Source organism: Dermacentor andersoni, chromosome 1, assembly GCF_023375885.2.
Source record: "Dermacentor andersoni chromosome 1, qqDerAnde1_hic_scaffold, whole genome shotgun sequence".
Taxonomy (NCBI): domain Eukaryota; kingdom Metazoa; phylum Arthropoda; class Arachnida; order Ixodida; family Ixodidae; genus Dermacentor; species Dermacentor andersoni.
In genome coordinates, this window is record NC_092814.1 from 128,680,056 (window position 1) to 128,693,713 (window position 13,658).

The following is a 13,658-nucleotide window of genomic DNA, read 5'->3' on the forward strand; positions in this document are numbered from 1 at the left end:
CTCAAATGGAGAAAGCGTGGGCATCGCAGAGTCGAGCGAAAACGAAGCCTTTTGACCACCTGCATCGTTGTCAACGGTAATTTCAATGAGTTCGTTTTTCTAAACATGAACTGGAATTGGACAAGTAGCATTTTATTTCATCTTATAATACAATACGAGGATGTTTTTTGCAACGAGTAGTTGAGTACTAGTGACAGGATTTAACTGAGGAGTGCTTTTGTCATCGGGCAAGTGCTTGAATGTCCCGGGTGAGTCTCTAATCATGTCCTGCATTTACCTCGATTTCTCTATTAATAAGACCCTGTTTGCAATAATATTGACGCCTTAGAGATTCTCGAGCACTAATCTATCACTTTAGTTTGACTTAGTATATCCCTTTAGTGTCCCTTTAAGGCACGAAAGGCTACATTGAGAAGCTGTGTGCAGACGTTTGTATGATTTATGGCAATGCCATCAGCCAGTATTTGGGAAAGAGTTTGGGTTCTGCGCAGCGGCTCTCATACTTCCCAAGATATAGCTTCAGCGCTTTGATGAAGAGATGTGCAAATGGCCACACTTCTTGGAACAGTTCAAGACTTCCATACATGAATGTGAAAGCCTCACTAAAAGTGACAAATTTCAGTACTTGCATACCTTTTTACGTGGAGTAGCAGCTGCATCCATAGATGGCTTGCAAGCAACAGGAAACTGTTATGACGATGCTGTCAACATTCTAATGAGACGCTTTGGCAACAACCGTCGTATTGTTCAAGAACGCCTGTTGCAGCTGAGGTCGATGTTCATGGAAGACGCCAGCTTATAGACTATGTACAGTGTCACATCAGGGGATGAATGGACTTGAGATCACTCCTACTAGTCACTCAACAATGAAGACAGACATTCTACTCAATGCATTGCCAGTAGATATAGCCATGAGTTACCATCATCAGGTACCAAATATGAAGCTATCAAAAGAAGCGCACGTCGCCACTGATTCTGCATTGGAGACCACTGCAACTACAGGAACTGTGCTTGTAGAGAATGAACTTCAAGACATTCTGGGATATCTCCTTGTGGACATGGAAAGCTGGGAAAGAAGTGGCCTGGGCAAACAATGAGGCAGGCCAGGCAGAAATTATTCCACTGAGAACAGATCTCAGCTATCCACTGCTGCTGTTTTGTCCATTTCATGAACAAAGAAGAAGATGTGTTTCTTCTGCTGCTCTGAACAACATGCGGTTAAAGTTTGTGACTTGTCTCTCTGCAAGGAAGAGTAGCTGGAAAGGCTTACCAAGGATAACCGCTGTTTTCGCTGCACATTAGATGCCCACTTGGCTAAGAATTGCCGACGAAAAGTGAAGTGCAATAAGAGTAGCGGAAGACATCTGTCGTTCATGTGTGATCTAACGTGAGGACCAAAGCGGAGTAACCCAGCTACAGCATTAAAAGACAAGAATCTGCACACAAGTTTGCCCTGCATAGACTCCGAAGTTTTGCTGCAGACCTTCCATCTGTGGGTAAACTCTGGACAGCACTGCAGCTGCATTAGAGGAATTATTGACAGAGAGAGCCAGAGAAATTTTATCTGTGAAGATGTGTCTAAAACATTAGTCCTCAAATCACATGGCTATAGTATCCTCCGTCTAAATACCTTCGGGCAAATGACTTCCAATCCACAAGAATGTTGAGTTGTCGAAGTTAGCATTCGTAGTCAGTATGAAGACACTGTGTATACAGTTGCAGCAATTGAAGTGCCATACATATGTCAAGATCTGACGCAGGTTCCAGCAGAGGGCAAACTTAAGGGTATCAAAAGAAATGCACACAGGATTGCTGACAAGCTTCTTCAGCCAAATATGGTGGCAGTACCCGGCATTGGCCTAATTATTGGTGTGGACAGTCTGGGGTTATTTATGATGGGAGAAATTGAATGCTGCAGTCACAACTAACTTGGTGGCTTTTGGTTCAGTGAATGGATGGTTGTTTCAAGTGCCTGTCACAGTTAAAATTGCTGCCAATACTTCTGTAACGCAAGTAAACGCAGCCATGTGAATGAAAAAAACAAGCCATCGCAACCATTAAAGGGACTGATGCATGCTGAACAAGGAAACTCCCATTTATATACCATAAAAGTACATAAAAAAAAGGCCACAGCAGCTGTACAGAGTTCAGCCACTACAAACGAGTGCCGAAGGAAAGTAATGCATTGCCTTTCCAGCTCTATGTTTATATGTCTCCCTGTGACCACTTGGTCTTGTTTGAAGCTTGTAGAGTTTTGTAGTGTTCTTTTCAGTCTTGGAATGCAGTCTAGATCCTGACTGTTTGAATTCTGAAGGAACTTTTTTGTGAATTGTTGTAAGCCACAGTGGTGGAAAGGCTGTGCCAATTACACCAAATTGCGCCGAGAGCAAACCTTTGCGCCATCCTGCGCCAAAACTGCATTTTAGCAGAAAATTGTGCCAAGCCTGTGCCAAAGCATGCATAAAAGCGATACCTTCCTTCAGTCTATGCTTCACAGCTACCAAAACTGAAATCAAAACCAACAGCACGCTTTCATTATCATCACAAAAGGAAGCAGGGACCCATTCATAGTTTCTCACTGTGTGGTGAGAAACTCTGAGCTTATTGAAGTCGTCCGGTTCATCATTCACGCATTTTTCTCTGATGGACATACAATGTGGTGCTGCTGTACCACCTTGATGGCGCTTTATTAACACGATAGCATTAAGGAGCCAGTGTTGCAGAAAATCTGGCGTCGGCGGTGGCGTCCCGCATCAGCATCGGCCATCGTTTCAGCAAAAAGATTTTCGAAGCACACATACCCAGGCCGTTCATGTGACGCAAGGAATTCATTGAAGTAATTGAATTTCTCAAGCTAAAATACGTAGAAAATTCGTAAACTACAACTTACACACAACCTACAGACATGATAGCTCTCAGATTGTAATATGAATATATGAGAAAACAATTTTGTTACTCGAAAACTCAAACAAACCCCTTTTCCAGCATTCCTATGATGCACAGACCAAAGATGGCGTCCGCCATCTGCGCACACCAATGTGTAAATATCTTGAGTCCACGGAGTGGCCTGCCCGCTTCCTTGAAACACTCCCAGATGGCACTTGCCTCCGCCGCATCATGGCCCATGCAAGAGGCCGCGTTTCGACCAGACAGCCCGCCTTCGTGCATAGCGTTCGCCGCGAGCATTTCCCAGTAAACATGGTTACATACGCTGCAGTTGCCGGGAAGCATGAGAAGCAGTCAGGGATATTTGAATTCTACCACGTTACACTCTGAAAGGTGAAGCTTAAGCGTCCTCCAAATTTTTTCGGTGTTTATCGAATGCGCGTGGTACCACACAGTTTGCCGAAGTAGGACGACACATTCCAGGATTAAAGGTAAACTTTTTCTATGTTTATGGGTGATAGCGGGGCTTTGCAAAAGAACCGCTGCGATCAGAATCGCCTGTGGTGCATAGTTAAGAATGGTATTAGCGAATGTGCTGCATGGTGAGAGCCGCCACTTCGATGGGTGCCGCCATGTTCGTTGACGCAAAACTTTTTTGTTGAGTTTGTGTCACTGCGCTATTTCGTTGGAATATTGTCGCCAACGCAAAGCTGTATTTGCGCCTTGCGCATGCGCAGTGGTGCTGACGACATTTTTTTTTCTTTGCAGCCACAAAAATTTTTTGCCGCCTATTCGAAATTTCATAATGGGCATTCCATGACATGGGTATATGGCATGATGTTGTGGTGGCCTCACAGTCGCACAGCAGCAGCTAGACACCCTTTCCCCTTTTTCACTCGGTAAAAACCTTATAGCGGAGTGTGCGGGAAAGGAAAGTGGTGCGACAGTGCGCAACCGAGCCATAGAGGCTGGACAAACACAAAAATAAAGTCAGTTGTTGCTTGTTCTTTAGGGATGCATCACTCGCTTCTATCTGCTGATTTCCAGCTGCGTTCGTGTCCCCCACAACCATGTCATGTTCAGTGCAGCTGTGCATACTTGATCGGTCTTACGGTGAGCCTTTGCCCACAAGCAGGGATGGTCGTACTGTGTTGCATCCTGGGTTAATACACACACGTTTGTCGACTATCTGTCTGTGCTGCCTTCTCTGTGCCGTATAAGTGAACCTGGCCGTAGCACCCTTTGTGCGTCGCGGTGTGGAGGAGCGTTGCGTCCTTTCCTGACCACGTTTGCAGGGTAAGCATTGCACAAACCCATCTGCACAACATATCGACTATATCACTTAGTATTTACTTGGTATATGGTAAGCACATGTGTGTTGGACCCTCCGCCAAAAGTACTTGCTACACTAAAAACAGTTGCACCCTTTAGGGTGTATATTTGCCACACAACAATAATCGTCATCTGTCTTGCTTGCGTTTCCTTTCTTGAAAATGCTGCGCTCGTTACTTTCCTGTCAAGAATGCTCTGTCATGCTGATAATGCGCATGCTGTTCGTGACTTGGAAGTACTGGGCTCGCAGCATTAAAGAAAGGAAACACAAGGAAGACAGATGACGATTATTGTTGTGCGGCAAATATACACCCTAAAGGGTGCAACTGTTTTTAGAGTGTACTGCACCAAATCAGCATTTTGCCTGCACCAGGACCTGCGCCGAAAGGTGAAATGGCTGTTCCATCAGTGAATGCATAAGATCTTTTTTGGCACCATACAGTGCTACTTAGTAATGTGCCTGTGCCTGCTTTCACTTGGACATCGAATTTTTGCAGCACGTGAAAGGCTGGTACAGACTTCTGCGGCAAGACCTTGGAATGCGTAGACATTTTGCAGCACGGTGTTCAAGGGGAACATGCTCAAGGGTCAAGGCATTATGTCATGACTGAATTTTTACCCAATTCAAGGAAATGTAGATGTGCCCTTGGTCTACACGATAACTCACTCAACTTGTGAGTGAGCAATGACTGCAGGAAGCAGTTCTTACAGCAGGATGTTGTGTACACACAAGCTTCACTGTATTTTTGTAAGGAGTGAAGGTTCATTGCCTTACATAAGAGAATTCTAAAACGCAGACTGCCTTGTTATATTTATCTTTAGTGACATAAAGAAAGTCGGCACACAATTGTCGTGTATGCACTGCAGGCAGTGCAGGTCAGTAACGTAAAATAAAATGCTTTTCAGCTGCTACCTCTAGTGCTTGAAGACAGCACGCTGTATTTGGTAGAAAATGAAACATTGCTTTGCCAACATTTGCTGAGCATGAGCACATGAACATATAACTGGTTGTGCCCCATTCTTGATGTGTTAAGTGTTAAACTGTGAGACCTTGTGGAAGAAAAGAAGTGTGAAAGACTATGTTACTAGTATATATTGTGTGGTGACTTATTGTTATAATTTGTGCAAGACTATGCTAAGCATAGGACAGTAAGAGGATAGAGGTTATGCTGTTAGGTGCCTTATTATTTTTGACAACTTTCCATTTGCTATGCAGAAAGCATCACACAGGAAGCATCAAGAAGGCATGACTTTTTTGTTGCGTAGATTTAAGCTTAGTATGTGTGAGTGGCTTATAGTGGCTCCTTCTCAGGGTAAGCTGTAATTTTCTTTATTTTTGTATAATATTGTTGCTTGTTGATATTTGTTTTACAGTGCAATTTTTTGTTGACCATTTTTCATTATTTTGTGGCTTATTGTTCCCGTGTACAAAATTTACTACTATTTCAAATCGATTTCCCCATAACAAGCTTTACTTTTCCAAGTATTGTATTGATTTTTCGTTGCATATCTTGTTTACAGTCTTGAGGATGGGCAAAACACAATCAGTGGTTATCAGTAGGTGTGTGTGAATACTAAATAGTAGATTTCGAATCGAATTGAATATTGAATATCAGGAAATTCAACACAATCTTTTATGCTTCCAAATTTTGTGCAAAGTAAAAAGGTGCACATAATTAGGAGGCTAATCACATTACTTAAGAATATTGCTAGCTATCAATAACTTACGTACCAATGAATTGAGATGCATAGTATGATCTACTGTTTTATTGCAACAGCAATTATATAGACACTCCAAGCGCATTTTTGGCATTGCTGTCGCCGTGAGGTTCCGTATAAAGTCAAAGGGCGATAAAATCGTAGCTGCACGCCGTATGCTGTATGTGTGAGTGAAAGTGTGCGAGGGGGAGCTAGTGACCGCGGCTCAATCTCACGCATGAAAAGGAGGAAGTGCACCATCTTCTGTCACGTGCAAGGCTCCAGGGGGAGTGTAGGGAGGGGGGCACATTCTCCTCTGGGCGGCCGGCACGTGCACCTGCCCAGGCCGCTCTGTCTTGAAGTCTTTAAAGCCATCTGCGGCAATGCACAGCGTCCGCCGTGCGCTGCGTTTTCGCTTGGTTCGCGTTGATGCGAGCGGCACCACGAAGTTCACTTCGCTCGCTGCTGCTGTGGGTGCGCTCGTTGCACTGTGAGTGCATGCTGCTGCGCTTACTCACTGCAGCGTTTTGACAGCGAGTTTCTGCGGTCATCGAGTGAGATGTGTTCATGTTTTCTTGTGTGCATGTGACACCATGCTTGTTAATTTAGTTAGTATGCCCATATTTACAACTTTATACGGCCGATAAAACTATACTATCCTTATTTAGCATAGCTGTCCACTGATTTGCTATTGCAATCGATGCTTTGCCTTTTGGGCGAAACTGCGATTTTTCAAAGAGAACACCAAATTAGTATGCCAGCACTGATAACAACTCCATTCATATACGAAGGTCTGAAAAATATTTTATTGATGGAATGTCTGTGAAATAGAATTGAGTGCTTTTTTCCCTCTGAAGCTAAAGAAATAGCAAAGTTATCCTAAATGCCAATGGGATCTTCAGTTTAATAGTGGGCCATACTGTGCTTAATGGCAATCTTCTATTTAGAAAGTATTGCTTTTTAGTTTTCTTGCAGAAAACAGGAAGGTTTTTTCATGTATATGGCGGGTGGTTTCTGTGGGTTATCATCAGCTCGTTAAGGCCATCTGCGTGATAGACAAAAGTGGGGAATGTGCATCAAGTCACTCGGCATCGCTCCGCGCGGTTATCGGCACACCGACGGTAAAAGTTCCCAAATCCCTCTCCTTCTTCTTTTGTCTGCATATTCCATCTGCCATCTGCAAATGCGAGAAATCGAATCTTAGGCATTCAATTCACGAATTGAATTATTCATATGTTCACTATTTGATTCAAAATCGAATATTCATGTATTCGCACAGCCTTAGTTATCAGTGTTCTGTAAATATTAAATAGATCATATTTTTCATTCAACTGTGTTTCAGATAATATAGGCAGCCCATGGAGTAAACAGAACATAATACTGTTATCAAACTATGTTTATGCACGACCTGAATGTAATTAATAAATGTGGCAGACTTGTGTACTGCAGCATTTGTTGATGGTGTACTTGAGTTGATGGCTTTGAATTTTCAGTGGGTTCTGTGCAAATGCATTTAAGCAACACTGTTAAGCTCTCAGATTGTTTATTGTTCTGCTGTACATGAAGTACAGATATTTACAGTGTGGTACACCATTCGAAGGAACACTCAACTGCTCTGCTGACATATGTGGGGCACTCCAGCTGTGGGTAGCAGAGGAAGCAGAGCCTATGTGCCACACAGGCATGCAGAGCAAAGCCAGCACCACCTACCACAGATTGTCTGCTGTGAAGCCAAGTCTTTTGAGAATTGTCACAGAGTGAAACTTGCTCATACTCAGCTCAGCAGTTGCTTGTTCCCTTTAACAGTCGATTTCACTTTACAAGGAACGGCTGCAAGTTATGCCAGGCTCGAAAATGCAATTAATATTCAATAAGTTTCAAATTTCTTAACTGCATACGACTTGACACGTAATGCAGCCCCTTTACATGCTTTTCTATGCGTGCATCGAACCTGTCAAGAAACTGTACTCCATACTGTACTGTGCCTTTGTAAGCCATGTTTCATAATGAGTTGCATCAGCATACAATAACACCCGAGTTTCATGTGCCCTCAACCATGTAATAAAATTGAAGCTTAGGTTTAAAGCATTGAACTATTTCCTTGTTTCCTTTTATTAATTTAAGTTTGTGCTGTGAACAAGTTGCAGCTGTACACTCACTGGACTGTGTGATGCACAATATTCATAGTTTGCTTGTACACTGTAAATCATACTGTTCAAATTATTGCAAAACAAAAAAAGGTAAAGTCCATTGTCTGAGGTAAAGACTGTCTGAGCTCTTTCTGCAAGCCATATTTGGTTAATTTAAAGGAGTCAAACTCAGTTGGAGCAAATTACAATGTTGTGGACTGACAAAAACAGCACAAGTCAGTGTCAAAAAAGCACAAGCCCATGTCATTGTGCTGAGTTGGTCGTGCTGCTCTGATATCTTTTTGGTAAACATTGGTTGCATGCTTAGCAAGCATAGCATGTGCAAATATACATAACAAAAGTCATTATTAAACAAATTTTCTTACACCTTAGCTCCATTGGTGACCATGTATTTTTACTGTGGTTCAGCAAAGCACATTTACATTGCAGTTTCAAGTTCTGACAAAAGAAGTGCATGATGTGAGCTCTTTAATGAAGAAAAACTGAAATAGATGTCATAATTGTATACGGCTTTCCATATACAAATTGCTGCCCAATGGCAGTTGAGCAAAATGGACTGCTGTTTCATCTGTCGTCTCAGTATAAAAACACCTTGCGGGGGGGGGGGGGGGGGGGGGGCAGGTTGCTTTCATGCCTCGAACTGGAGTGTCTTCGCAGTATGGAGGATGGAAAAACTATATATAGGGAAATAGAGAAACCAAGATAGCAGTTGAGTTTAGCAGTTGAGTTCAGCAGTTGACATGCCACGAACAGCCAAGGTTGGCAGTTGTGTGGACCAAGGCAATTTGCACCAAACATGTGTACATACTGTACTAAAATTCTTTGATAAGACTAGGGAGTATCTACCTCCCCTTAGAAGTGCCTCCTCTCTATTTCTCCAATGCAGGAACGAGATGTGTGCGCTGGAGCTGTAGAAGTGTGCCATAAATGGCCACTTTCAAACAGCGAACAATGGTTTGTGAGGATCCTTCCAGATTTTCGTAGCACTGTGGGTGCGTGGAGTGTTCGCGGCCGCACAAAGTTACCTGTCCGATCGCTCCGCTGCGACTGGTTGCCGCCTGCGTAGTTCTCCCCAGCTTTGAATAGCCCTGCTGCTCGAAGGTGGGCAAATGCCCCCATTTTTTCTTTTCCTCCCTCACCCTCATGACGCAAGTACAGTCCTCACCTCACCTTCGCGCTGAAAAGGCTACCATCCTCCTTTAACCTTCAGGTTCCTAGAATTTCAAGTAAGCTATTTGGTCGACCTGTGAACTTAGTTTACAACACTCATTGTCTAGTGCCATTGCTATTGTAAAGCATGGCACACTGCTTTGCTTTTAGGCGCTTGACCATAGGCCGGGAGAATAAACGGAGCTCACTCAGACTCTCTCACAAATTATATTTTTTCTTTAGAGCTCACTCGGACTCAGAGTCGCCGAAATTCTACTCAGCCGGGCTCACTCAGACTCGCTCACCAGAACTATAATCAGCGGGGATGATTCGAACTCAAACTCGGCAGAATTTTACTCAGCCGGTTTCACTCGCACTCGCTTGGTCAATCAAACCCAGGAAGGTATTTTCGGACCACAGATCTCACGAACGACTTTTTCTTGAATTTTACATATCAATAACAAAAATATCTTCGCACCAAGCTAATATATAGGGAATGCAGGCGGATTGTAAAGGCTAAAAAGTTAAGAGTATGCGCAAGAGTCGTTAATATAAAAGATGTTTCCTTGTTTTATTCATAACAATGTCATGTAAGAACCAAATATAAGTATGATGCTCGACCTTGGCAGTGCTGATTTATTTTGCCTAAAGATAAAATATGCAAAAGGGATCTTTAAAGAATATGCATTCTTATTTATGTGTGCATGCGGTGCACACATGCTTTTGTTTCTGTGGCGCATGTGCATTTTTGGCAGTTCAGGCTAGATCATAGTCCTTTCTAGTACTGTACTAAATGAAGGCTTGCCTCGTTAACAAATTTTTCTCTGCTGGAATTGTGCGTAATGAAGCTTGACTGTACGTAATCCGATTTACTATAGAACCGCAGGAGGTCCAACTTGCTGTAACGCTTTTTGAGGTGTCGGACATAACGCTAGGCGCTGAGAATTAAGGTCCTGTTTGATACACGAAATCAACCATATTTTCGTCTGTGACACTACATACGAGGGTTGATCCAGAAGTAAGGTTCCCAAAGAGCTCCAGCTACATGGGAAGGTGCGAGGTGAAATCCGGCAACACTGCTGTGCGCGGATGTTCTCCCACTTTTGATTCCCCCGGCTGCGCTTCGCTGTACCGCTCATTCTTGGCTCGGCAGTCGTCCGATATGGAGGTTCCCATTGTTGATCCCGCCAAGTGGGAGATTCGTTCCGTAATTTGCTTTTTGCACGCCAAAGAGGCTCCACCCGTGGATATTCATCATCAGTTGACAGAGGTGTATGGCGACAAGTGTATGTCCGTTCAACACATCCAAAAGTGGTGCAGGGAGTTTAGTGCCGGTCGGAAGGTAGTCCACGATGAAGAACTGAGTGGAAGACCGTCAGTTTTGGAGGCGGTTATCGAGATGGTCCAATGCGAAGTGCTTCAAAACAGGAGGATCACCATCCGTGAACTTGTTGCTCACATTCCTGGGAGTTCTTATGGTATAGTGAAAAGAGCTTTGACTGAAAAATGGGGGTATCACAAGTGTTGTGCTCGATGGGTACTGAGGCTATTGACATCAGACCACAAGGAGAAATGCCTTGACTGTGCTCGCCAGTTTCTACAGAAGTGTCGAGAAGATAAGGAAGGATTGTCGGACTCCATTGTTACGGGAGATGAAACGAGGGTGTTTCATATCACTCCCGAAACGAAACAAAAATCCCAACGGTGGCGTCACCCAAAGTCTCCAGTCTCAAAGACGTTCGAACAAACTCCCTGTGCTGGCAAAGTCATGGCCAGGGCTTTTTGGATCGTAAGGGGATACTGCTGACTGATTTCATGGAACTTGGGACCCCTGCAGGGGCGTCTGCATCAGCAGACGTTTCGTGTGTTGCGACACCATATACCTGAGCACACGAGGGTTGGACCCTCCCGCGTGTAGCCATGCGCAGCTTAGCCATGTCTGGGGAAAGGGGGATCCTGTGGATTGAGCCAATGCTGGGTGTTTGGAACTTTATGGCTCCCTTTTGGAGGCAACACACCTCTTTGGCCTCTGCTTCACATAGACGGCCCCTCCAGACTGACCCACCTGTGGGAAATCGGCAGTCGCCTTTTCCTGTCTCTCTCTCCTCAAATCTTCGTCTTTCTCTCTCACTTTTTCACCTTTCTTGTCTTCTCTCTTCCATTTACTTCCTTTCTCCTTGGCGGCAAGGGTTAACCTTGTGCGACTATCCTACCTTGGTTACACCATATTTGGTTATAGTGATGGCGTACGACTGGCGTCGTGCAGACTTGTACACAAGCTCTGCCGCTTCACTGCGTTGGGTTCCGTGGTGGGCGGTCGGCACTGTTGCCGAACATACACATTTTTCTCGTGGCAGCATAAGCCTCTGTTGTCTATGATCGGCGTCTGAAAAGATGCCGCACTGAAGTAACATTCCAGTTCTCTTTTCGAAGCAACACTCCATTTCCCAAGTTCTACGTACTGCACAGCGAAAACAGCGTACCAGTAAGAAAGCTCTCCCCATTCCTAGTGGCCAAGTGTCTAAAAGAAAAAAATCGGACCTACATACAAAGCCTCAAAAATGTCTCGCGGGGACCTCCTCCTAGAACTGAATGACAAAGATCAAGCGCAAAAGCTCTCAGTACTTACCAGTATTGGTAACGTGACAGTGACAATTTCACCACACAGAACACTAAATACAAGCAGGGGTGTGATGTCAGAGGAAGGCTTTATTGGCTTGAGCATTGAAGAACTGCTGGAAGGTTTCCAGGAACAAAATGTTACCAAAGTCCAAAGAATTGTCATGCGCAGGAACAACCAAAAAATCCCGACAAAGCATGTTATTGGGGGTGAGCTCCACCACTGGAAAAACTGGTGCCACTGTCGGCGTGACGTGGCATGAGGGATCACGTAGACACAGCGGCATCGTCGGCTGCTCCGGAAGCGCCGAAGCAAGCTGAAAACGAAAGTTTCAAGTCCCAGCTGCGCTGCGATTCTGATTGAATGGTGAGGCTTTCCCACCTTGGGTGTCTGCTTGACAACATATGAAAGTACTATAATAGATAGTGGCTGCCTTTGGAGGCATGCAGCATGGTAGGCTACTGCTCGGTGCCGCAGTGCCAGACGTACGCAACGAAGCCCGATGTGAGTCTTATTCACACGTAGCCGCAGGACAAGGAGCTGCGTTAAGCTTGGCTCACGAAACTTAAAACCGGAAGACAGCCATTGGCTACACCTCGAGTATGCAGCAAGCACAGATGCAAGGAAGATTTCTGCTACGGCGCCAGGACTACGATGTTCGATGAGTAGCAGAAAACGCGCACTGAGACAGACGCTTGCCCGCGCCCATTGCCCAGCTAATGTCATGACGGTTTGGTCTATGAACTTGTTGATGTTAGATACTGGCAAGTTCACTGGAACGAAAAGAAAGGCATGGCATATGGTCATGTTTGTGTTATGAATTAATGCACTGGATTACTGCAATAATTGTTGTTCTTCCTTTGTAAAACCATTGAAGGGTCTTCAAGTAAAGACACCTGAACAAACAAATTTTCAATCAACTGCCTATTACGTCAAGAGCGGTTCAGATGAAATTGCTTGACTAACGGCTACATGCTTTTGTAGGCTGTGCTAAAAAATTCACAGGTGGAATATAAAAGGCTACTGCAAGTCGGGATATTTTTTTGAATATAATGAAAGCACATAGTTATACAAAAGTTTTAGTTAAAATTACCAGTTTTGCACATGGAATGCACAATACTGCATTCACAGAACTGTCAAAAAAGCCAGCTCACACTTTCATGATAATGCACTGGTTGGGTTGTTGCTTCTGAACATAAAAGAGGTTACTACTAAGTAAAGATATTTCATCTACTACTGCTTATGTGACGCAGGAGGCAAGAGGAATGAATGTTGTCATTTAGCATACGGTAAGGGCCTAACTGTGTTTTGCACTACCTATAATGTAGCTATGTCAATCCTGTAAGAGAAAAACTTTCACTACACTCCCAAAGAAAGTTACTGTTGGAAACCTTGCAGTGAAAATGCATATAGTGAAATGGCCCTTGCATGTGTGGCTGATATCCAGTGCCTGCTGGTAGGTGGGTATGTTCCTACAGCAAATCTAATGGGTTACCAGAGTTGAAATAGTAGATTGGTCATTGATTCACGAGTAATATTTTAGACTGCTTACACGTTGAGAGCTTTGGCATATACGCAGGTATGGGCCTCATTATATTTAATACCGTTCCCTTGGTATATGTGCACAAATTGATAAACCTCACTATATCAAAATATTCGCACGCACATCTACTGTGTTTTTTTCTCTGAAATTTGCATGGTGGTTTTATTGCCAAAAAAAGAGGTAGTTGCGGCTCGGTGCTTTTTGTTGCTGTTTACATGCTAAAAGCACTGCACTACTCTTAGTAGCGCATTTATCTCTGTTGAAAGAAAATCTGAGTGTC

The 13,658-nt window shown here is 43.9% G+C and overlaps 1 protein-coding gene across 1 annotated transcript in view; it reads left to right on the forward strand.

Annotated features, from left to right (window-relative positions):
• LOC126544139 (uncharacterized) overlaps positions 1-8,001 on the forward strand; it is a 35,891-nt gene extending 27,890 nt beyond the window's left edge. The window contains exon 8 of the mRNA XM_050191369.2: positions 4,716-8,001. Coding sequence (XP_050047326.1) covers positions 4,716-4,829 — 114 coding nt within the window. The 3' untranslated portion in view covers positions 4,830-8,001. The remainder of the gene's footprint in view (positions 1-4,715) is intronic.
• The last annotated feature ends 5,657 nt before the right edge of the window (positions 8,002-13,658 follow it).